Raw genomic sequence first — 23,240 nt, 5'->3', positions numbered from 1 at the left:
TATGGCTCCGTCCATGGAGTTGAGTTGAGTGGGCGGGGTCCGGGACGGCGGTTGTGGAGGGGGGGGTGTTGGGGGGGGGTCTAGCTGGCCTCCTCGATGAGGCGCGCCAGCGTGTCCCGCAGTTCCGTCAGCTCAAAGATCTTGCCGTCCAGCATCTCCAGCAGCGTCCGCAGGCTCTTCCGGAAGCTCTCCTGCTCCTCCTGGTTCTCCTCCAGGCGCTGCTCCGCGCCCGTCAGCTGCTCCTCCAACACGCGGCCCCGCAGCTCCGTCTCCTGGAGGGAGGGGGAGAGCAATAGTATGACATACGTGGCCGGTTATACTGTAACCCATTTAGACCTGAGGACGATTCTAAATATAATGACAGTTTTCTGGAAAATCCTAGGTTTTTATGCCAGTATATGCCAATAATATTGGCATATACTGAACATTGAACACATTTGAACATTGTGTGAAAGAGATAATGTGTCCTGAGAGACTACAGAGATAATGTGTCCTGAGAGATGACAGAGATAATGTGTCCTGAGAGACGACAGAGATAATGTGTCCTGAGAGACGACAGAGATAATGTGTCCTGAGGGACGACAGAGATAATGTGTCCTGAGAGACTACAGAGATAATGTGTCCTGAGAGACTACAGAGATATTGTGTCCTGAGGGACGACAGAGATAATGTGTCCTGAGAGACGACAGCGCTCTGGATCTCACCTCCAATTTCTGGCTCAGTGAGTCTTTCTGGTCCATCAAGTCGTTCATGTTTTCCAGTTCCTCTTTCAACCTCTCCATTTCCTGCAGGACGCAAACCACAAATGTATTACTGCATGTATTAAGACACTTTTACACTTCAGTGTTTGGTATGGGTATAAGGCACACGACACTCACAGCCTTGTGGTTAGAGTGTCCGGCCCTGAGACATGCAGGGAGGTCGGGGGTTCGATCCCCGGCCGGGTCATACCAAAGGCTGTGAAAAATGGGACCCAACTGCAGTGCCTCTCTGCTTAGCACTCAGCATCAAGGGTTGAATTCCCTGCGACATACTAGCGTCATGTCCAGGGGGTGTACTTGTACATCAAGCTGCCTCACGCTACAGCCGACGTGCAGGTCGGCGGCAAAAGAAACTGATTGGCTGTCCTGCATGTCTATCACTATCACTGTGTGCCTATTGGCTGTCCTGCAACCCTTTTTTTCACTATTTGAAGATCTGGATCACCTACACTCAAAGCTGTGCATAGTCAGGAGGGGCTAGTACCCCTCCAAAACAAACAGTACTGGGTTTTGGTGATGCTCTATAATGTCTGAATCAACTTTGTTTGTGATTGTTCACGTACTAAAAGAGTGACTTTGAGAGCTGTTTCACCATACGTAAGTCAGCAGAGAGCATATTTTGAGCGTAAATGATCAATTTCTATTCACATGAGCAATTATTTTTGTCCACATTTGGGGTTACATCATGGGAAGGTAACTACAGTATACAATAGTATCCAACAAATATATATTCATATACCACTGACCAAGTGGCTCTTATTTTGAAGAGGAAGAGGAAGTCCATTTCGGTTGTAACCAAGCTGCCATGACAAGTTGTTATGATGATGTGAACAAGAACCAACGTGGATTAAACACCAGCTTTTAGCTCAAGTGCATTATATTTACGACATGAAAACCACGCATGACTTAAACAATGTACACACTTTGGAAATTGGAAGTATGTTAAACATGGAACGAACCTCCACACGGCATTAGGTGAGTAGTTAATTTCATCTGTCTCATGGTGGCTAAAGTGACATTACTCCAGTAACATCTCCAGGTGCACCATACCATGGACCATATGTAGCCGCAATTTGCAACTCTAGATTTTTTAAATAATGGGATGAATCTAGAGTTGCAATACCCTCCATTGACTCCCTACTCATCCAAAATGCATTTGCGATCTGCTTGGATTAAACTCACCAACATTGCAGCTCTAGGCCAAGCTTGAATTATCCTCTTTCAATCTGCCGAGCTTATGTTTCATAAAAATACACCGTAGACATGCTATGAGCGACTTTCTGTCAAGACATATTCTCTGCAGGTGATTATTTTTCTAAGTGTTGGAGTTTGGAAGCACTCATTTTTATTAACGGGTCGTGCTGCTGCCTCATGCATTATGTGCAAAATGCGGAACAGATAGCACGCAGGGCCGTTCCATGACTTACGACGAGCGCTTCCAAACTCCAACACTTGCACAGAATTTCTGTCCTTGCAGGTGATTCTTTTTTCAAGTGTTGCAGTTTGGAAGTGCTCGTTAGATATCACTCAACTGCCCTGTGTACCACCTGTTTTGAGCTGGTGCTTTGGCATGGCGGGTCAGATCAACATATGGAATGAATTATGTACTGGACATATATGGAGCGTGACTTGAGTGTACAGGGTTTGATGAGGTCCGATCAACATATGGAATGCAGAACAGGTCAGCTCCATATATGGAGGGTTTGAGGTCAGATGTAGAGTTGCCGCCTCCATATACAGTATGCAGATCTAGGTGCCAGTCTTCTCCATGTAATGTAATATGGTTATCCAGGATTAGACGAGGTCAGTGTTGTGATCTTCATATATGGAGATGGCCATATATATGGTGGCGTGACGTGTCACGAGGCATGATGTCATGAGGCGTGACCATATATGGAGGTGTGATGTCATGAGGCGTGACCATATATGGAGGTGTGATGTCACGAGGCGTGACTATATATGGAGCATCATAACTCCAAGCGTTATTTTGTATAGTGAAACTGAGGCACAATGCACACACACACACACACACACACACACACACACACGCACGCACCTCCTCTCTGACTCTGAGTGTAGATTCCAGTTCCTCGATGGTTTGGTTGAGTTCAGTCTTCTGGGATTTGATCACAGGACTCTGGTTGCTCTGACATTCCAGTTCGGTCACCTGTAGGAACACAAGCATCAATAGTATACAGGCCGGATTTGTCTTATCGTATCTTGTTTTCTTGTATCTCTTATCTTTTCTTCTCTTATTTTTAGTCCTTTATTTTATTAGACTCTCCCCAGGTGGAAATATAGTGGCCCTCTGGAGTAAGTGTGGAAATATAGCCATATATCTGCGCAGCACCCCGAGCTGCTATTTTGAAAGAAATCCCGGCACTGATTGTGTTAATGTAATTTACAACAATCTCTGCAGATGTATAGGCCTACTGAGGTGTCCTTATATGACCAACCATTGTGTTATCATTATGCATGAGTCCCTCAACTGGTTAACACTTAAATCTAGACGGCCCATTCACTGGCTGCTATTTATCTTGAAATGCATTTGCTTTAACTACCCTGAATATCTAAAACAATATGTGACTAATTTTGACTGAGGGACTGCCATTGGATTTATTTTAATTAAACAGCGAGTTGAGAAAACAGGCTTGAAAGGTTCACTTCAAAATCACATTTAGATTTTAGTTTTAGTCCTAGTCTCTTGAATAGTTTTCATTTAGTTTGTCACATTTTAGTCACCTGGAATGTTTTAGTGTTAGTCTAGTTTTAGTCGACTAAATATCATAAATCTACAGTTGATTTAGTCGACGAAAAAATATTTTTTCAGGACTTGATGCCGTCGTAATTACTGTTTTTTACACTTGCTCAAAATAGCCGATCTACTAGCTCACAACGCATCGCAGGCTATTTTCAGCATGATGCAATCAATTGTAAAATGACTTATACTGGATCTCTTGTCCACTAGTCCCTTCCTAACATTTAACTATTCTTGCTTGCCTGCAAGAAAGATGTATTTGGCGCTGCACTGTGGCGACATGGACTAGGGCTACGCTTGATGTGGGCCCTTTGTCTAAGACACATTTCTTCCTCGGGAGACTAATAAAGTATATCTCTCTATCTCTATTTTAGTCTAGTTTTTATTTGTTGACGAAATGGTCAGTAGTTTTAGTCATCATAGCTTAGTTTTCATTTAGTTTTAACTTAGTTTTCGCCAGTGGGATAAAGATTATAGAAAAAAGAAGAAAATAAGACTCCTAATGCATTGAAGGAAGCATGAGGTCAGTCCGTTGCTCTCCCCGGGTTGGCACTGGCAGGGTGAGTTTAGCGCCCAGGATTACATTCAATAATTGACACTGCAGGGTGTGACAAAATGTGTGGGTTAAAATGGAAGAAAAACAGATTGTGCATGTTTCCCGCTCACCCGTTTGTGTAGTCTCTCGGCCTCCTCCTGGTAGGCTGCCAGCTGTTGCTTCCACTGTTTGACGTTAGCCGTGGACTCTAGCAGCGCCGCCGTTAGCTTAGCATTGTTCCCCTTCAGCGCCTCCAGCTCTGCCTCCCAGTGCTTGGTCATGGTGGGACTGGAACGCACGCACACATGTACACACGCACGTACATACACACGGACACACACGCACACACGGACACACACGGAAATGTTGTTTCTCATTATGGATGAATGTGCACATGTCAAGTGTGTGTGTGTGTGTGTGTGTGTGTGTGTGTGTGTGTGTGTGTGTGTGTGTGTGTGTGTGTGTGTGTGTGTGTGTGTGTGTGTGTGTGTGTGTGTGTGTGTGTGTGTGCGTGCGTGCGTGCGTGCGCGCGCGCGCGCGCGCGCTCGCGTGCGTGCGTGCGTGCGTGCGTGCGTGCGTGCGTGCGTGCGTGCGTGCGTGCGTGCGTGCGTGCGTGCGTGCGTGCGTGCGTGCGTGCGTGCGCGTGTGTGCGCGCGCTTGTGTCTGTCTGTCAGCCCAGCCGACACATAAATGTTTCAGGGCCTAAATGTAATGTCTAAATGTATGCTTCCACATCTTCTGCGCTCCCTGGGTGGTGTGCGTGCGCAAGCATGCATGTTAAAAAAAAAACGTACAAAAATGATTTGTGCATTTCAAAATGGTGTACATTGATGACAATAATATAGCATTCTAGCTGATTTTGAGGCCTACAAAAACGGGATTTTTTCTGCCCTCACTTTCATCTTCAATATGTATACTTGTGCTCAAAGTCAAATCAAATCAACGCTATATCGGGTGATCATCAGTTCACACAAACCCGGAAAGCCGTGGGCATGTAGGAGGGCCTAGCGCCCCTCAAAAACCACCCCGGCCGGCCTCTTGTCTGTTGTAGACGGAGGGACGTGCACACATATAGACATCAAAGGACAAAGGGGGCTTCAGCCCCTGCCCTTTTACCTGTCTGTAAAACAACTGCCCTTTCCAGACCACTCCTTTCCATGCCATGCCGGAAGGCGCAGCATTCAGGAGAATTCATTTTTTTCCCCCAAAGTCTCCTGAACTTGGAACACAGCATTTTGTTTAGAAATCCAGGTCGTATACACCGCATCTCCACTATAGCTAAAGAGTGCTGGGTTGCGCTCCGAAAATAGCTGATCTTTAAGCTCTCAACTTTCGCTATTTTTGTCCAAAAGTGCCATCTTAACGGGATGTCAGCCCCTGTCCCTCTAACACTCTGCACGTCCCTGCATTGAGGCGACATCCCAAAGCCGTGCTTTGGACGCGCTGTGATTGGACACCAAATCTTATAGGTGTCCCAAATCAGGAAAATGCGGAAGTAGAGCGTTCTTTCCGAGTGCTTCAAAATGCTACTGAGCAACTTCCATTGAAATGAATAGCTGTCACTCCTGGTCCCACTCTCTAGCTCTTATACTGTATAACTCTATGGAAATAACACACTGCTGAATATACAACCAAGCCGGTAATACAAATTTTAATGCTTACTCATTTCTTGCTAATGACCGCTCGGCGCTCGGTTCAAACTAATCAAAGGCTCGGAGCAGCTGCTGCTCATATCAATCAGTATCCAACATGACGGCCTCGTAAACAAACACGCTGTGTCGTTTACAACTAAACGTTGCTCTCAAGAATGTTTTTTTTTTAAACATTTGAAGCGAGAAATACAGTAAGCTATAGTGTTGCGCCCAGCACACTTTACAGAATAGAATACTTTCATTATTACCGTATAAGTAAACAAAATACTTTTGTCTCTTTACTTTGTCCCTTTTAGTACATTACAAATTAAATCTCTCATGATGACTAAAATGGATAGAGAACTCTCTTCGTGATCAAGCTGTTGCTTCAAGCCATGCTTTTGAGGTCCAAACCTGGCATATGCATCTACGTTGAGTGGCCCACATTTCATGTCAAGGACCCCCAAAGTTATATGCATTTGGCCGCGGACCACCCATCTAAAAATAAGGGACCCTGAGAAGCAAAGATTTTAGTTTTCCTTTTTTTTCCACACATTTTCACGATTTCTTTAAAAAATAGCAGATCTTCAAGCTCACAGTGCGGCACGAAGTGACGCGCACTGTGAGATTGTATATCTGCTATTTTTGAACAGCCAAAGTATAAAATAATCAATAATGGATAAAGTGGTTAAAATCTAAAATAAAACAGACCTCATTTTGGTGTTTTAAGCCTTCTGGATCGGAACCTCTTTTGGGGTTCTTGTTGCTATGTACAGTATATAGCAGCAAAATTATTTTTGTAATTATTTGAATAAAATCTTATCTTTCATAAAACTTAGGTCAGTATTTAGAAGGCGTTTTTAGAATCGGCCTCAGTCCGACTCCTAAATGAGTTACTATAAAGGGACATTAAAGTCTACATATACATTAGAATTAAAGGAAGAACAATTGAATTCACCACTTAATTTGATGCGTTACAAACACTATTTGAACTATTGTCTCTTGAGTAGCTAATTGCTAAGTTAAATGATACTACATCATTATTTAATAATTAACATAATGTTACACACACTAGTAGTCTCAAAGGAAGAACAATTTACCACTTTATTTCAAGGGCCACGAACGGACCTGATCAACTCACCACGCATCATAATAAATGAGGATTATAATACTGACACTATAGCTTGTTGTGTACAAAGGTGGAAAGCGTATTTACTGAGGTACTTCTACTCCACTATCCATCTCGGATCCAAATGTTGTACTTTTACCCCACTACATTTATTTTAAAACTTTAGCTACTCTGTAGATTTTGATTATTATCAAACCCACCCATCCATCCAACCATCCATCTACCCATCTATCCACCCACCCACCCATCCACCCACCCACCCATCCACCCATCCACCCACCCATCCATCCATCCACCCACCCACCCATCCAAGCTCACTTGTGAGCTTGTAGATCGGCTTGTACAATCGGCTATTGTATAGGCAAGTGTAAAATCAGCCATTACGACGGCATCAAGGCCTGTCGACTAAAATCAAGATTTAGTCGACTGAAACTAAACTAAACACTAAGACATTCCAGGTGACCAAAACTAAATGAAAACTATCCGAGAGACTTACTGTATATGACTAAAACTAAAAAAAATCTAAATTTGCTGTGAAAATCAACAGTGCCCTGCATAGTATTATGAAAGTACTTGTGGATGCGTGGACTCCCTCCCTCCACCTCACTGCATGCCCCCTTTGATGTTCCTCACTGCGGGAGAGTGGGAGACTGACGAGCTCTTACATAAACCCCACTCAGCCTGTCAGCGTGGAGAGAGACCTAAATGTTCTGGAGTGCAGAGCGCGCGCACGCCCACGCGTGGTGCGGTAACTCCTCCAAGCGACACGCACAACAGGACGCTCAAACACACTCACACACACACACACACACGTACAGTGCACACACTCACACATGTATGCACACACACACACACGTCACACACATACAGTACACACACGTACACGAACACACTCAGAAGAGATGCTTATAGCTCGCTCCAAGACAGACAGACAAAGGGTTTCCTCTGTATGGATACGACCTTGAAACAATGGCGGTGTTCTTGTTAGTGCTTCTCTGTGATGTTCACACCACGCATATACTTCCCACTCAGTCAGCAGAGAGAGAGAGAGAGAGAGAGAGGGATCACACATCTCACGCCCAACTCCCACCATGCATACATGCCTCCTTCTTCTTACAAAACCACTGTGTGTGTGTGTGTGTGTGTGTGTGTGTGTGTGTGTGTGTGTGTGTGTGTGTGTGTGTGTGTGTGTGTGTGTGTGTGTGTGTGTGTGTGTGTGTGTGTGTGTGTGTGTGTGTGTGTGTGCGTGCGTGACGCATAGGCAGGAGATGACATTTCATCCTACACACACACACACACACACACACATGCCGTTGTTGTACTACATCATCATGCATTGCACAGATGCTCTCATCAGGACACGCCGCTCGCTCTGCCACCAGCACACACACACACACACACACACACACACACACACACACACACACACACAGGATCCAGAGAGCAGTGTGGAAGGAGAGGAAAGTATAGAGACATGCTGCGTTCACGCGGGGCAGATACAAATATACAGCCTGTACCGTTTATACTTTCAATGGAAGCCGGCGACATATGGAGATATACAAAGATACATCCTCAGATAGCTGCTGCACAAGCTACAATTAACAGCTGCAAGAAAAGCTAACTTTCAGCTATAGAAAGATACAAATGCAAATACAACTGTGTATCTTTGTATATTTTTTGCATCTGCTCGTGTGAACGCAGCATACGTTGGGTTTGGGAGGGGGGGGGGTCTGTTTGCTGCTGGGGCGTACAACAGAGAGGGTATAATACGTCCACCCTTAATGCCGCCAAACAACAGATCTGAAGTCTGTTCAGACACGCAAGGGAGGGAGGGAGAGCTCAGAGAGGTAAGCTATAGCTGCGTCTGCTTGTGTCTGTTACTATTAACTTATACTTTAACTTTACTTTACTTATACTCACAGACCGTTGTTTTTGGCAGCAAATTTTGATTTTAGTTTAGTCTCTTCAATAGTTTAACATTTAGTTTTTGTCACATTTTAGTCACCTAGAATGCTTTAGTGTTATAGTCTATAGTTTTAGTCGACTAAATATCATAAGATTTTAGTCGACTAAATCTACAGTTGATTTAGTCGACTAAAATGTATTTTGGTGGGCGTTGATGCCGTCGTAATGGCAAATTTTACCCTTGCTGAAAATAGCCGATCTACAAGCCCACAACGTGTCACGTTGTGAGCTGGTAGATCTGCTATTTTCAGGATGCAAGTGTAAAATGACTCATACTGGATCTCTTCTCCACCAGTCCCTTCCTAACATTTTAGTCTAGCTTTTATTTGTTGACGAAATTCTCAGTATATTTAGTCTTAGTTTCCATTTAGTTTTCGTCAGTCAAAAAAGGTAGTCGACGGACATTTTTCGTCATAGTTTTAGTCGACGAAATCAACACTGCTCACAGAAGAGCTCTCGTTACGGCTGTGTTTACGTCTGTTTGATTAAACCAGTTTGTTTAAAACGTTGTTAGGTTACAGTGCTATAGAAAGTTTGTTTTAGTGTATATAATAAATACTGAGTCGTATACACTTGACATTTTGTAGAATGTTATGTTTTCTTCTGCTTTGTGTCACGGTACGCTCCTCTGCCCTTGGACTTTGTCTGTGTTTTGGGACTTATTACTTGTATTTGTGTTCTGTACCTTATTTTGTATTCTGTCACCTGCCTTGTCTCACCTCCCTGTATTAGTGTAACCCTAGCCACCTGTGTTCTGTTGTCTGTTAGCCTATCCCAGTGTTGATTGTGTGTTTCAGTTCACCTGTGTGTAGTTAGTCTTGTCTATATATATGCCCCATGTGTTTTCAGTTCCTTGTCTGTTCGTTGTCGCATATGATGTGGTCAGTACCGTGTGTGTATTCTTTGTCCTATAGTAAGTCGTAGTTATTTCCAAGTTTATTGTTCCTAATGATTTCTTTGAGATTAAAACCTCTTGAACATTCACTTCTCTGCCTGGTCTGGTCGTTTTGCATTTGAGTCCTATACCTCCGTGTCCACACCGTGACACTTTGTCCCCAAAATGATTAATGACCAATTAAGAACGTATCAATTATGAATAATAATTCTACAGTGTGGATGTGCTATAGGGCAAAATTACCACAACCTTTTTTCACTCTTGTTTCAAAACCTTTCCAGGAATGTCATGACCGTTGGAATCCTGCCACATGTTGCTATAAACAGTGGTTCCCAAAGTGGGTTCCGAGGACCCCCAGGGGTCCTTGAGGGAGTTCCAGGGGGTCCCCAGCTAAATGATAGTTTGGAACCGAATGGACCCTTGTGGCTTGTGGGACTTTTTTTTTAAACATTTCGGGAAAAAAAGAACTAAAAGGCATTTGTAGAATCTTAAAGGTGTAGTGAAACGGAAATGGTGGGCATTTTATGTTGAAGTTTCTGAACCAATCAGAGAATCGCATCCCTCCAGGCTTTGGGGTTTTACGTCCGTGACTTCCTCTGACGTTTGTAAACAAAATGACAGAGAGACGAGGGGCAAAGCCAGGGGATTATTTCTAACCTATACACAACATATATAAAAAAGATTAGCGTGATGATTAAGTTTAAAACGAGTAATATACACTGTCTGGATGTCATCTTGAATGAGATTAAAAACTGAATTGTTCTTTAATCAAAACCAGCTGTGTTGGAGGAGAACGAAGCTATGGGAATCAAACTGGTGAGCTTCATTTTTATTGGCTTTTATTGATTATTATCCATACAAACATATTTGTATCGAAACAAAAAAAATAGAATTTGCCCATTTGTTTTGGCCCATATGATGACCACGGATATGGTCTAAAACTGTGAAAAACGTATTTTTTATTTCACTACGCCTTTAACGGGATATTGTCGGGAGTTGTCTCTCGTCATTTCACACTTTGTTGCATTGCATCAGAGTGAATACCAGAGAGAGCATGTATATTGTATACTATCCATGGGTAATTTAATTTATGCATGTATGTAAATGCATAATGTATGAAGTGTAATCCGTTCTAATCACCACATGCTGAGTGCCAACAGGTGCTGCAGGTAATCCTTCCATGACACACGCACGCACGCACGCACGCACGCATGCACGCACACAGGAATCATGCAGCGTGGGACCGTTGTCATAGCAACAGCAAAGGAACACGTTAGGGTGTGTGGAACGGTGACCTATGACCTGTGACAGCGGTTCACAACCTTGTCCTGGATCAGGGCCCACTTGTATACCAGATTCTACAAATGTCTTCTAAATCATGACAGTTTTCAGAAAAACTTATGTTTCTATATAAGTTGTTCTCAAACTATTTCATGTCAAGGACCCCCAGAATTATATCTATTTGGCCGCCGACCCCCATCTGAAAATATGTTGTTCCAGGGACGCCCCCAGAAGCAAAGATTTGAGTTAAAAACGTCTCTGAAGGAATAAATATTATGTGTATTAAATATACACTTTTGAAAACTTGTGAAATCTGCACTCAAGCAATTTGTTTAATTATTGACTGTTACTTTGTAAAAGAGTATTTCATTGCACTATGGATACTTTTATGTGAAAACATGCAAGTATTTTATTTCCACCACACGCTCGCCTCGAATCACACCGTCATCCATGTACTGTATGTCACTCTGCCTCCCTCTTCTCTCTCTCTCTCTGTCTGTCTGTCTGCTTTCTATCTACCCACACATGTGCGTTACGTTACGTATGCCCAGTGCCACACACACACACACACACACACACACACACACACACACACACACACACACGGCACGACGCTGACGAGGGATCTCCACTATGATAGAGACGGAAGGAAAAGGACAGAAGACCCAACGCAGAACGCCCGCTGCATGTCCGTCCTCTCTTTTCCTTTCCTCTCATTTCTTTATACCGTCAAAATAAATAAAACAACAGAGAAAGTAGTACTGCAGCCTTTTTTTTATTTACTTAAGTTATTATTATTATTATTATTATTCAGTATGAAAATCAACTCGGTAGAGCATAATGTAATGTTGTACCATTACGCCATCTCTCAGAGACGGTGCCGTGCGGTGCGGTGCGGTGCTGTGCGTGCGTGTTTACGGTGCGGTGCGGTGCGGTGCGGTGCGTGCGTGTGTACGTGCGTGCGTGTGTCGGAGACAGCTCACTGCAGTCAGTGGGAGGCATAAAGGCAGCTTCAGCGTATATGACATGAATGGCTACACCTTCAAATGTTAAATGTTTCATGACATTAAATAGAGAGAGAGAGAGAGAGAGAGAGAGAGCATCCGAGTTGTCTACACCAGTGGTTCCCAAACTTTGTCATGTCAAGGACCCCCAAATTAACACTTATTTTCCCGCGGACCCCCATTTGAAAAGATGTGCCAAGGACCTCCCATAAGAGAAGAGATTTGTATGGTTCTAGCAGTGATTTTCAACCATTTTCATTTCAAGGGCCCCCAGTTTGACATGCGTAATATATAGGCTACGGACAAACCTCAATTTAATGGGATTTCTATCTCTGGGACCCAACTTATATTGTAAAATCAAAGTTAATTTAACTCTGAGAGTGTACAAATGGAACCAAATGGACCCATTATTTGGTTCCATTTGTACACTCTCAGAGTTACAGACCCATAAGGGTCCATTTGGTCCAAAACTATCATTTAGATGGGGACCCCCTGGAACTCCCTCAAGGACCCCACTTTGGGAACCCGTGGTCTAGTCTACACAGTATCTCCCACCACCAGCATCATCATCATCTGCATCTAATTGGGGGGGAAACTGTGGCAGTGAGCGGCGTTTAGAACGCCCCCACGCTGCTCAGAGAGTATATCCTCCAGCTCAGAGTGGCCTCCCGCTAACCAGAGCCATAGAGAAAGACAAAGTTACGACAAATCCGTTCACTCCATGGGGCCGGTCCGATGGCGGCTCTTCTACATAGACTTCTATTGAGAATATGGGGACAACAAAATAGGGACCGGAAGTAGGCAAAAATGCATTGGACCCGAGCAACAGCCCAGCTTTAATGATCTTAAATCCCTTTATTTTAGATTGTTTTGTAGTAATAGTACAACATAAACATTACAGAGACTTTAGTTGTTACTGTACAGTACTTTAAAACAGTTGGCATGTTGCACACATGCCTAAACTTGCTCTTATTTGCGCCGCCCCCGTTGAATACAATGTATTTCCAACTCCAGCTTGTCCCTCTCCGGGCTGCATAAACAGCGCCTCGTGCTCTCGGTTTCTGCCCCCTCAATGTCGTAACTCTTCTATTAGATGGCTCTGCCGCTAACCAGCACCAAATGCCACAGAGAGAGCCGACCCCCTCAGCGCTCCCACGCTCCCTCGCTGCATTAATTGACACATCAGCAGCCTGCTAGTGGGAGTTCTCTGACAGCAGAGAGATATTGTGGATAATATATTAGGCATGTAAAGGTATATAATACCGTATTATACCGTGGCAAAAACAGCCAAGGTATTGATACCGTAGGTATTTTACTCTCAAGAGTAAAATTATTGTTAAGTGCCTTGCAATCGTGAAGCGAGGAACGCAGGTGTTGTTGCCTGGATCAGCGACAGGTCTACTCCAGGTCTGGTGCAACAACGCAAGCGTTTGCTTGTTATCTCTCCTATACCAACATCAATACCAAATAAGATTGTTTAGTTTTGGGTCTGAGTGGCTAAAATGTAACCTCGAATGCAGAATAAACAATGGGCCTTGATGTGAAAAGGGTTGAACACCACGGATTTAGGTGACTAAAATCTTATGATATAATATAGTCACCTAAGACTATAGACTAAAACAAAAACATTTCAGATGTACAGTCAATGGAACAGAGCCTTGGTCCCACCACCATAATCAGAATAGGGTCGACAACGTGCATGGTGTCTGGTTGCTACGTAGGCCCCTATAGCTCACCAGAGCTCCACTTGCTCCACACGTCCACAGACTATTTATTCATAATCATAAGTAGTATATACTGCCAAGGTTCTAGGCTTATTATCCCGCCCTCAATATCTTCACATAATTGTACAGTTAATTAGGACTTAGTCGTCAAACAACGACACGCACCTGCCACCTATGGTAACATCATTCTACAGGCCACAGGCTTCCCCCCCCCCCTCCCCTCATTGGTAATGGTATAACACCTATAGTAGAAAGGGCCCGAAAATAGGAAGAGTGTTTCTGGGTGCATAACATGATCCTATTGGTCAAATCCTATGTTTCTGGGTGCATAACATGAGCCTATTGGTCAAATCCTATGTTTCTGGGTGCATAACATGAGCCTATTGGTCAAATCCTATGTTTCTGGGTGCATAACATGAGCCTATTGGTCAAATCCTATGTTTCTGGGTGCATAACATGATCCTATTGGTCAAATCCTATGTTATTTGAATTGATGCGGAAATCGCAAAAACGACGTGATTGATTGATTGATTGACATCTTTAATTAGTAAGAAGTGTTGGAAGGTTCTACTGTTATATGTTGTTGTTCACACAAAGTTAGAATAAACTTCACTGTCCGTATAATATATACTTCATTTGTGTGTGTGTGTGTGTGTGTGTGTGTGTGTGTGTGTGTGTGTGTGTGTGTGTGTGTGTGTGTGTGTGTGTGTGTGTGTGTGTGTGTGTGTGTGTGTGTGTGTGTGTGTGTGTGTAGGTGGCATCCATGTGGGTTTCTGCAGTGAGTTCATGTTGGGGTGTCAGTGACTCATGCACAGCCTCTCTCTCTCCCCCTCTTCATCTCTCCCCTCTCTCTCTCTCTCTCTCTCTCTCTCTCTCTCTCTCTCTCTCTCTCCACCTCCCACTATGCCTCCAGTATCTTATATAAGTGTTACATAAACGCTGAATCAACCTTTAGGGCTAACGAGCCAACACAACACCTCGCCAGGAGTAGCCTTTTGGGCTAACGAGCCTCCAAACACCTCACCAGGAGTGTTAGCCTTTTGGGCTAACGAGCCTCCAAACACCTCACCAGGAGTGTTAGCCTTTTGGGCTAACGAGCCTCCACAACTTATGATATTATGTTTCATTCAAATGCACTTTCCCCTTACTACACCAAAAAAAGAACAATAAGAAAAAAATATCACACTCGTGTGATCATTGGTTATCATCATACATCATCACATTCTGGCCAATCACAATTGGCGGTTACAATTTTCTGCCCTCACTTTTTATCGTCAATAATAATGTAACTTTGCTCAGCCAATCAAATGGGGGTGATCAGCCAATCGAATCATCGCTATGGGGTGATCAGCCAATCAAATCATCGCTATGGGGGGTGCTAAGCCAATCAAATCAGGGCATATAGGAGGCCCCTCAAAATAAAAAAAGCATAATTAAAAAACTAAGCGTTGCTTCAAAACCAAGGTGGGTACCGAACCAAAATGTGTGTTCACCATTACACCGCTAATGTGACAAGGTGTTGCATGCTGGGTAATGTAGTGTAGACCAGTGGTTCTCAAAGTGGCCCAGGGGTCCTTGATGGAGTACCAACTTTTACAATTAAACATTGGGTTCCCAGAGTAATACGTCACATAAAGCAAACATTCAGTAGCAAGCAAGATTAAATACACATGGGTTAAAAACAATAAAATAAAATAAAACTCATTCGTATTAGTGCACTGTAACACACCCCCCCCCCCCCCCCCCCCCCAAAAAAGAAAGAATTACACTCATGGCTGTCACATGACGTCAGGGGGGGCATGCTGAAAAAGGTGGGGGGTGGTGGGGGGACGGGGACAGGGGACGGGGGTCATGCTGGTTTTAATTAAAAAGCGAATGTCTTTTTTTTTAAACATTAAAAGTTCATATAGACTTCAAAACAAACCACACAGGCGCCCATGGTATTGTTAGACTTGGCAGCCGCATAATGACGTCACGTGGGGTGATGTTTATTTCAATCATTAAAAGTCCATAGATCTGGCTTCCACATGACGTCACGTCTAAAATGCTCTAAACAAACATTACAGAAAGCCATAGACTTGGCTGCCACATGAAGTCATTCTGAAAGCCAGAGGTTGGAGAGGGGGGGGGGGGCTATAGCGCCCCTCAAAAACACATGAAAAAACAAATATATATAATAATTATATATATATATATATATATATATATATATATATATATAGGTCCATCGGCAGCACAAAGAACCTTGCAAAAGTCTTTCATTTCCTGAGAAGCATCTGGCAGTTATAGATGTGCATCTGTTTTCGCTGGTCCTTAATGTCGACTGACAGTATTTATCAGCATGGATGGACGTCACAAACGTCATTCCAAAACCCTTCCAGGCTAAATCCTGTCTGTGTTTCTTTCTGGCGCCCATCGATCTGATGGATGGCCATCATTTACTATAATGTAGGTACACTCGTATAAAATAAGGATTTATGTACAACAACAACCAAAACAAAGGACGATAGACACATTTGGCCCCAACCTCCCTCAACGACACCGATAGCACACACACCTACATATAGGGGCCTTATTTTTCGCCAGTGCCTTACTCCTTATTTATACTTATGTGGTGACAGTGGTGAACACTGCACAGCTATGTATAAACCCGGACGGCTTGATCACATGCATGGACTCTATTCTAGGGGGAATCTCTTGATCTGCTGCTGAGAATAGCTGATCTACAGCTCACTATATATATATATGCGTCATGTTGCAGCATGTTGGACGCTTGCAGATCGGCTATTTTTGGTAGAGAGTTGGTGCACAGAGGAGTGAGAGAGCGAGAGAGAGGAGAGAGGATCTACAAGTTCATAGCGTGGCACCGAGATGGTAGAGATGTCTGCGCGCACCAGGCAACATCTCTATACGTGCTCCTCTGAGAACTATATCGCCTCAAAAACGTTATGTGCACCCCTGTCCATACAGAACCTCTTCCTTAAAGGGCCACTTCGCCCCTTTTACAACCAGATCTTATTTTCATGATGTTTGGGACTCGTGAGACAAGAAAGTGGAAAACAGGAAAGTGTTTCTTGTCTCCCAAACATCGTTAAAATAACATCTGGTTGCAAAAGGAGTGAAGTGTCCCTTTTAAGAGAGAAGAGTATTTTGCTAGCTGCTAGTGAGCAAGGCATTTATAAATGACTGTGTGGCAGACTGCGTTGAGAACCCTCTCTCTCTCTCTCTCTCTCTCTCTCTCTCTCTGCATGTTGTTGACCTGTAAGCAGGCTTTTAACTGTGTGGCGACACAAGCGGTTGTTATGAGTCAACCTCGGCACAGAGCAGATCGAGACAGAGTTGTGATGTTGGCAGAAGTCAGGATAAGGACAGCGTTAGTGAAAGCCTATCAGAATGAGATGACCCGACAGGCCTTAAACTGCCCCCTGGAAGAATGGGAAAAGAAAAGTGGGCATGAATCCAGTGTTCGACTTTTAACGAGCAGCAGCACATGAGATAATACATTTTGAGTGTGTGTGTGTGTGTGTGTGTGTGTGTGTGTGTGTGTGTGTGTGTGTGTGTGTGTGTGTGCGCGTGTGTGTGTGTGTGTGTGTGTGTGTGTGTGTGTGTGTGTGCGTGCGTGCGTGTGCGTGTGCACGTGTGCGGCTGCACGCGTGTGTGTTGCTTGATTTACTCCATAATTATGACTGTCTCACGTACCCAAATAGCAAGTCGAATAACGTGTCGCAGTGCTATGTGTTGTGAGATCAGCTATTATGTTACTGTACATAAAGCCTCATTTATAAACTACGCTATAAATAATTAAATAAACGTGTGTGTGTGTGTGTGTGTGTGTGTGTGTGTGTGTGTGTGTGTGTGCACGTGCGTGCGTGCGTGTGTGCAGACTTTGTTTTGACAGTGCTTTTCTCCAAAGCACTTTACGACGTACTTCACACATTCACACATTCACACACCGATGGCAGAGGAAACTATTGCAAGGCACCGACCTGCCACCCGCTTTGAATGTCATCAGCCGATAATCATCAGCAGGTTACTTCATTATCATTCGAATACCATGGAGCCGACTGCTTGCGCCACCCCTTACCCCTTATCCCTAAACTTATTTTAAACGATTTTTAAATAGTACAAATAGCCGATCTACAAGCCAACAACGTGTCAATGTAGATTGGCTAGTTGAACTATTTATACATGTTTTAAAATAGTAAAAAATGGCAAATAAGTTTAGGGTTAAGGGGTAAGGGGGGTGGCGCATGTATTCTCCACTGCGATTAGGAAACACGGAAGTGAAATTACTGCCGCTGAAGCGAAAACATTGTCAAACTGACCTACATGGCCGGTTAAGACCGATATGAGGTTAGGGGACTTACGGTACGTGGGCCGGTTAAGACTGAGGTTAGGGTTAGGGTTAGATGTTGGGTTAGGGTTAGTAATAGTCAGACGCCTCCGCATTTCTACTAGGATTGTCCCGATCCGATTACTTGATCGGAAGTCGCGGGGCCATCCACGGCATTTTCAAATGATCGGAATCGGATCGGGAGCATGTATATCATGATTAGACTGGATATTGTCTGTAATTTTTGATATTTTACTATTGTGATGTGGCGCGTGTATGTGCACGTACGCACGTGTGCGTGCGTGTGCATGTGCGTGTGTGTGTGTGTGTCTCACCTGTGTGTGAAGGCCAGGGCGTTTTGCGTGGGCTCCGGCCTCATGGTCTCAGAAGTGGGCGTGATGGTGATGATGTCACACATCTCGTCCGTGCCGTTGATGTTCTCCATGGTGGGCGGAGTCACGGGGGTCAGCGGCGACGACAGCTCCCCAGGAGACTCCTGTGTGTGGTCAAGGACCCAATTGACACTAATTAGCCCCGCGGACCCCCATGTGAAAAGATATGCCTGCAGGGACCCCCCCCCCCCCCCCCCATAAGAGGAGATTTTTACAGCTCTAACAGTGATTCTCAACCCGTTTCATTTCAAGGACCCCCAGTTTGACATGCATATTCGTCTATAGTCTATAGACCCCCATTTAATGGCATTTCTATCTCTGGGACCCCCAATTTATATTGTGTGAAATCAATGTTCTCTGAGAGTGTACAAATGGATCTAAATGGACCCGTTAGGGTCCAAATGGCCGGTGTAAAGTACATTTACTCAAGTACTGTATTTAAGTAGTCTCTCTGGTCTCAAATTTGTAATGACCTTTTCTTTCTTTTTTTTTATTCAGACAGCCAGCAATGGGTAAAACACTCCCCAAAAACATTTAGGCTCTCTGACACATCTAGGGGCATTCAAAGATTTTCCTAGAAGCTTTGTCATTGGTCGATTCGCCTGACTACTTCCTGATTGGTTAGTCATTCAGCAGTTTTTATTTTTATTTTCGACCAATGACAAAGCTTCTAGGAACATTTTTGAATGCAGATTGTGGCCCCTAGATGTGTCAAAGAGACTACATTTTTTTGGGAGCGTTTTACTCATTGCTGGCTAAAAAAAGGAAAAAAAGGTCATTAAAATCTTGACATATTATTGCTTCTAGCGACTTTAAGTAAAACATGGGAGTACCGCTGTGTTTCTACTTGTGTCTGCAGACGGCATTTCTCATCCTGGAGCCGCGAGCCTGCATGGAATTCCTGTTAGTCTCTGAAGATCTCAGATTCTAATAAAAAACGCAAGCTTCGAGAACGCTTTTTTCGAGGTTTTCATTCTTCAGTCCTTTCAGTCAGATTTTTACAGCTGCGGGTATAGTGACGGATCTCACTCGACCACTCCTCAAACAGAGCATCTATTTCATTATTTTCATTTTTGTGTGCACTATAGTAGCACGGCCATAAAATCTAGGATGTGCATTATGGACAGCAACATACTATAATTACAGTATGGCTGCAGTCACATTAATCCATTTAGTACCAACAAGGTCGACTAGTGGATTTACTAGTCGACTAGTTGCTTAATGCCCGCCTAGGTCCAGGTCCTATAGACCGTGCTCGCTGGGTTAGTTGTCGTCATCGTACCTGAGAAGGAGAAGTCGCCAGCTCCATCTTGTCTTGGCTCTTCTCCTTGGCCAGCCGAGCCGCCTCTTTGTACTCTAGAAACTTCTCTGCAAACTGAGACACAAACGAGACGGAGCAGGGTTGATTTAAACTGGACACAAACGAGACAGAGCAGGGTTGATTTAAAATGGACACAAACGAGACGGAGCAGGGTTGATTTAAACTGGACACAAACGAGACAGAGCAGGGTTGATTTAAACTGGACACAAACGAGACAGAGCAGGGTTGATTTAAACTGGACACAAACGAGACAGAGCAGGGTTGATTTAAACTGGACACAAACGAGACAGAGCAGGGTTGATTTAAACTGGACACAAACGAGACGGAGCAGGGTTGATTTAAACTGGACACAAACGAGACGGAGCACGGTTGATTTAAACTGGACACAAACGAGACAGAGCAGGGTTGATTTAAACTGGACACAAACGAGACGGAGCAGGGTTGATTTAAACTGGACACAAACGAGACAGAGCAGGGTTGATTTAAACTGGACACAAACGAGACAGAGCAGGGTTGATTTAAACTGGACACAAACGAGACGGAGCAGGGTTGATTTAAACTGGACACAAACGAGACAGAGCAGGGTTGATTTAAACTGGACACAAACGAGACGGAGCACGGTTGATTTAAACTGGACACAAACGAGACAGAGCAGGGTTGATTTAAACTGGACACAAACGAGACGGAGCACGGTTGATTTAAACTGGACACAAACGAGACAGAGCAGGGTTGATTTAAACTGGACACAAACGAGACAGAGCAGGGTTGATTTATCCGACTACAAGAAAGAAACTTCGTCGACTACCTTTTTTCACTGACGAAGACTAATTAGAAACTAAATGGAAAATGAAGCTATGATGACTAAAACTAGTGAAGAGTTAAGTCTTAAAAAGACAAAAAGAGTGGCAGCACACACTGATAGCCGATTATTTAATAGGATGCAGAGTAAGAACCAACGTTTCGGCAGTACAACTGCCTTCTTCAGGATATATACCCATATATACCCATTTCATTTAGACCTGCCTTTGACAGTTTTCTTGAAAAAAACGATATATGTTTCTGTATCAATGGTTCTCATTTTCAAGGACCCCCATAATTACATGTAATTGGCCGCCGACCATGACAATATGTTGTTCCACTTCCAGGGAGCCCCCCCCCCCCCCCCCCCCCCCGTTTGCTCTGAAAGAATATATACCGGTATTCAAAGATTTGTGCCACATTTTCACGATTTTTCAAAAATAGCTAAAGCATAACATAATGCCTAAAACACAAACAAATGCCTACCGGGTTCCGGTACAGATTGGGTTAAACTGCCTCAACCAAGGGCAGTTTCCAGGAAGTGCACCTGTATTTCTTTCTTAGTATTAGATTTTTGGTTTTCTCGCAATGTCCCGCCCCCATATTTGAATGCTGGGCCCTGGTTGGTTATAACCTGGTTCCAGACGAATCTGGTTGGCTCGTCACCATTTAGGCCGTGAAGTCCTCACACAATTGAGAGGGGCCAGACTTAATCATCACCTGATGAAGGCCGTTCACGGCCGAAACGTCGTGTTATATTTATGGTGTTTTGAATAAAAAACAAACACCTTGGAGCAAACCTGTGTGCGGACTCTCTTCTCTTCACTGTATGTACCTTATTAGTCCAGCACCAGACAGGAACTGGATGTGCGCTAGCCACCTACCTTTTTATGCCAGACTTAATCTGCCTGGGGTAATATGCATTGAGAGGGGCCAGACTTAATCTGCCTGGGGCAATATGCTTTGAGAGGGGCCAGACTTAATCTGCCTGGGGCAATATGCTTTGAGAGGGGCCAGACTTAATCTGCCCCCCATGGGTAAATATGCATTGAGAGGGGCCAGACTTAATCTGCCTGGATCAATATGCATTGAGAGGGGCCAGACTTAATCTGCCCCCTGGGGCAATATGCATTGCAAAGGCAGATGAAGGCTGGCTATGCGAAATTGCGAAGCTAACACAGCCACACAGCTTTAATCTGCTATGAGGTCAGATGTGTAACTCCAGTCATTGGAGGAACGTCGTGTCTGACTAAAGGTGATCTCAGGCTATTTCAGTGATGGCAGAGATACAGTATAGACCTCAGAGGACGGTGAACTCAGCACGCACACAGTATTTATACATGCTACTTCTGTGTAGAACCAGTTGGTTCCATGTAGAACCTAAAAGAAGTCTCCAGACTATGATGTATAAAGTTATTTTCAATCTGTCCTATTGGAGAGTGATACGTAGATTGCAAAGTTAGTTCAGTCAGATATACTCGAGGGTTAGGCACAGACACTCAAAACTATAGTCATATAGGAAACGGTATAGCAAAACAATGTTTAAACCCGCAAAGCTGGACATAGGTCAAAAATGCGATAAACATGCTCTGAAAATGCACAAACATTTTCAAGATTTTCGAGTGGGCCTGATCCAGGGAAGGTTGAGGAACAGTGTTGATTTCGTCGACTAAAACAATGACAAAAACTACGTTTTTTTTGCACTGACGAAAACTAAATATAAGCTACGATGAGCACATTTCTGCTGTCTTTTAGAGTGGTGCAGATAGAAGGGACATCTCTGCTGTCTTTTAGAGTGGTGCAGATAGAAGGGACATCTCTGTCTTTTAGAGTGGTGCAGATAGAAGGGACATCTCTGTCTTTTAGAGTGGTGCAGATAGAAGGGACATCTCTGCTCTTCTTTTAGAGTGGTGCAGATAGAAGGGACATCTCTGCTCTTCTTTTAGAGTGGTGCAGATAGAAGGGACATCTCTGTCTTTTAGAGTGGTGCAGATAGAAGGGACATCTCTGTCTTTTAGAGTGGTGCAGATAGAAGGGACATCTCTGCTCTTCTTTTAGAGTGGTGCAGATAGAAGGGACATCTCTGCTCTTCTTTTAGAGTGGTGCAGATAGAAGGGACATCTCTGTCTTTTAGAGTGGTGCAGATAGAAGGGACATCTCTGCTCTTCTTTTAGAGTGGTGCAGATAGAAGGGACATCTCTGTCTTTTAGAGTGGTGCAGATAGAAGGGACATCTCTGCTCTTCTTTTAGAGTGGTGCAGATAGAAGGGACATCTCTGTCTTTTAGAGTGGTGCAGATAGAAGGGACATCTCTGTCTTTTAGAGTGGTGCAGATAGAAGGGACATCTCTGCTCCTCGCGGAACCCGAGTGTCTGCCATGAATGGACTTACAGTAACGTGTAACTCATATTAGTTGGCGTCAGTACGGGACAGAGTGCAGCGGCTTTTAGTCTAACAGTATCAGGAGTGCAACGGATTGGAAAGACAATCCTTTCCTAATGTGTCTGATGCACTAAATGGCTTTCAAATTATTGCGTTATACTGAGAGGAGGCTGCCGACTGGACCAACACGTGTCGTGCGTGTGTGCGCGTGAGCGTGCGTGCGTGTGTGTGTGTGCGCGCGCAATATGCAATGGTGCCAGTATGGACATTTCCTACATATTGACCTTGTTGTCAGACAATGTCCGACGTCGTGCTTGGCACGTTGTCGCGCC

The 23,240-nt window shown here is 44.0% G+C and overlaps 1 protein-coding gene across 1 annotated transcript in view; it reads right to left on the bottom strand.

Annotated features, from left to right (window-relative positions):
* LOC308317529 (homer protein homolog 1-like) overlaps positions 1-23,240 on the bottom strand; it is a 41,309-nt gene continuing 18,069 nt past the window's right edge. The window contains exons 4-9 of the mRNA XM_080766611.1: positions 19,691-19,783; positions 18,352-18,512; positions 4,186-4,342; positions 2,818-2,928; positions 705-785; positions 1-272 (exon numbers count right to left, since the gene is read on the bottom strand). Of these exons, the coding sequence (XP_080622737.1) occupies positions 81-272; positions 705-785; positions 2,818-2,928; positions 4,186-4,342; positions 18,352-18,512; positions 19,691-19,783 (795 nt within the window). The 3' untranslated portion in view covers positions 1-80. The remainder of the gene's footprint in view (positions 273-704; positions 786-2,817; positions 2,929-4,185; positions 4,343-18,351; positions 18,513-19,690; positions 19,784-23,240) is intronic.

Source organism: Protomyctophum bolini, assembly GCF_963924005.1.
Source record: "Protomyctophum bolini genome assembly, chromosome: 6".
NCBI classification, from domain to species: domain Eukaryota; kingdom Metazoa; phylum Chordata; class Actinopteri; order Myctophiformes; family Myctophidae; genus Protomyctophum; species Protomyctophum bolini.
This window is presented reverse-complemented; position numbering and strand designations above follow the sequence as displayed.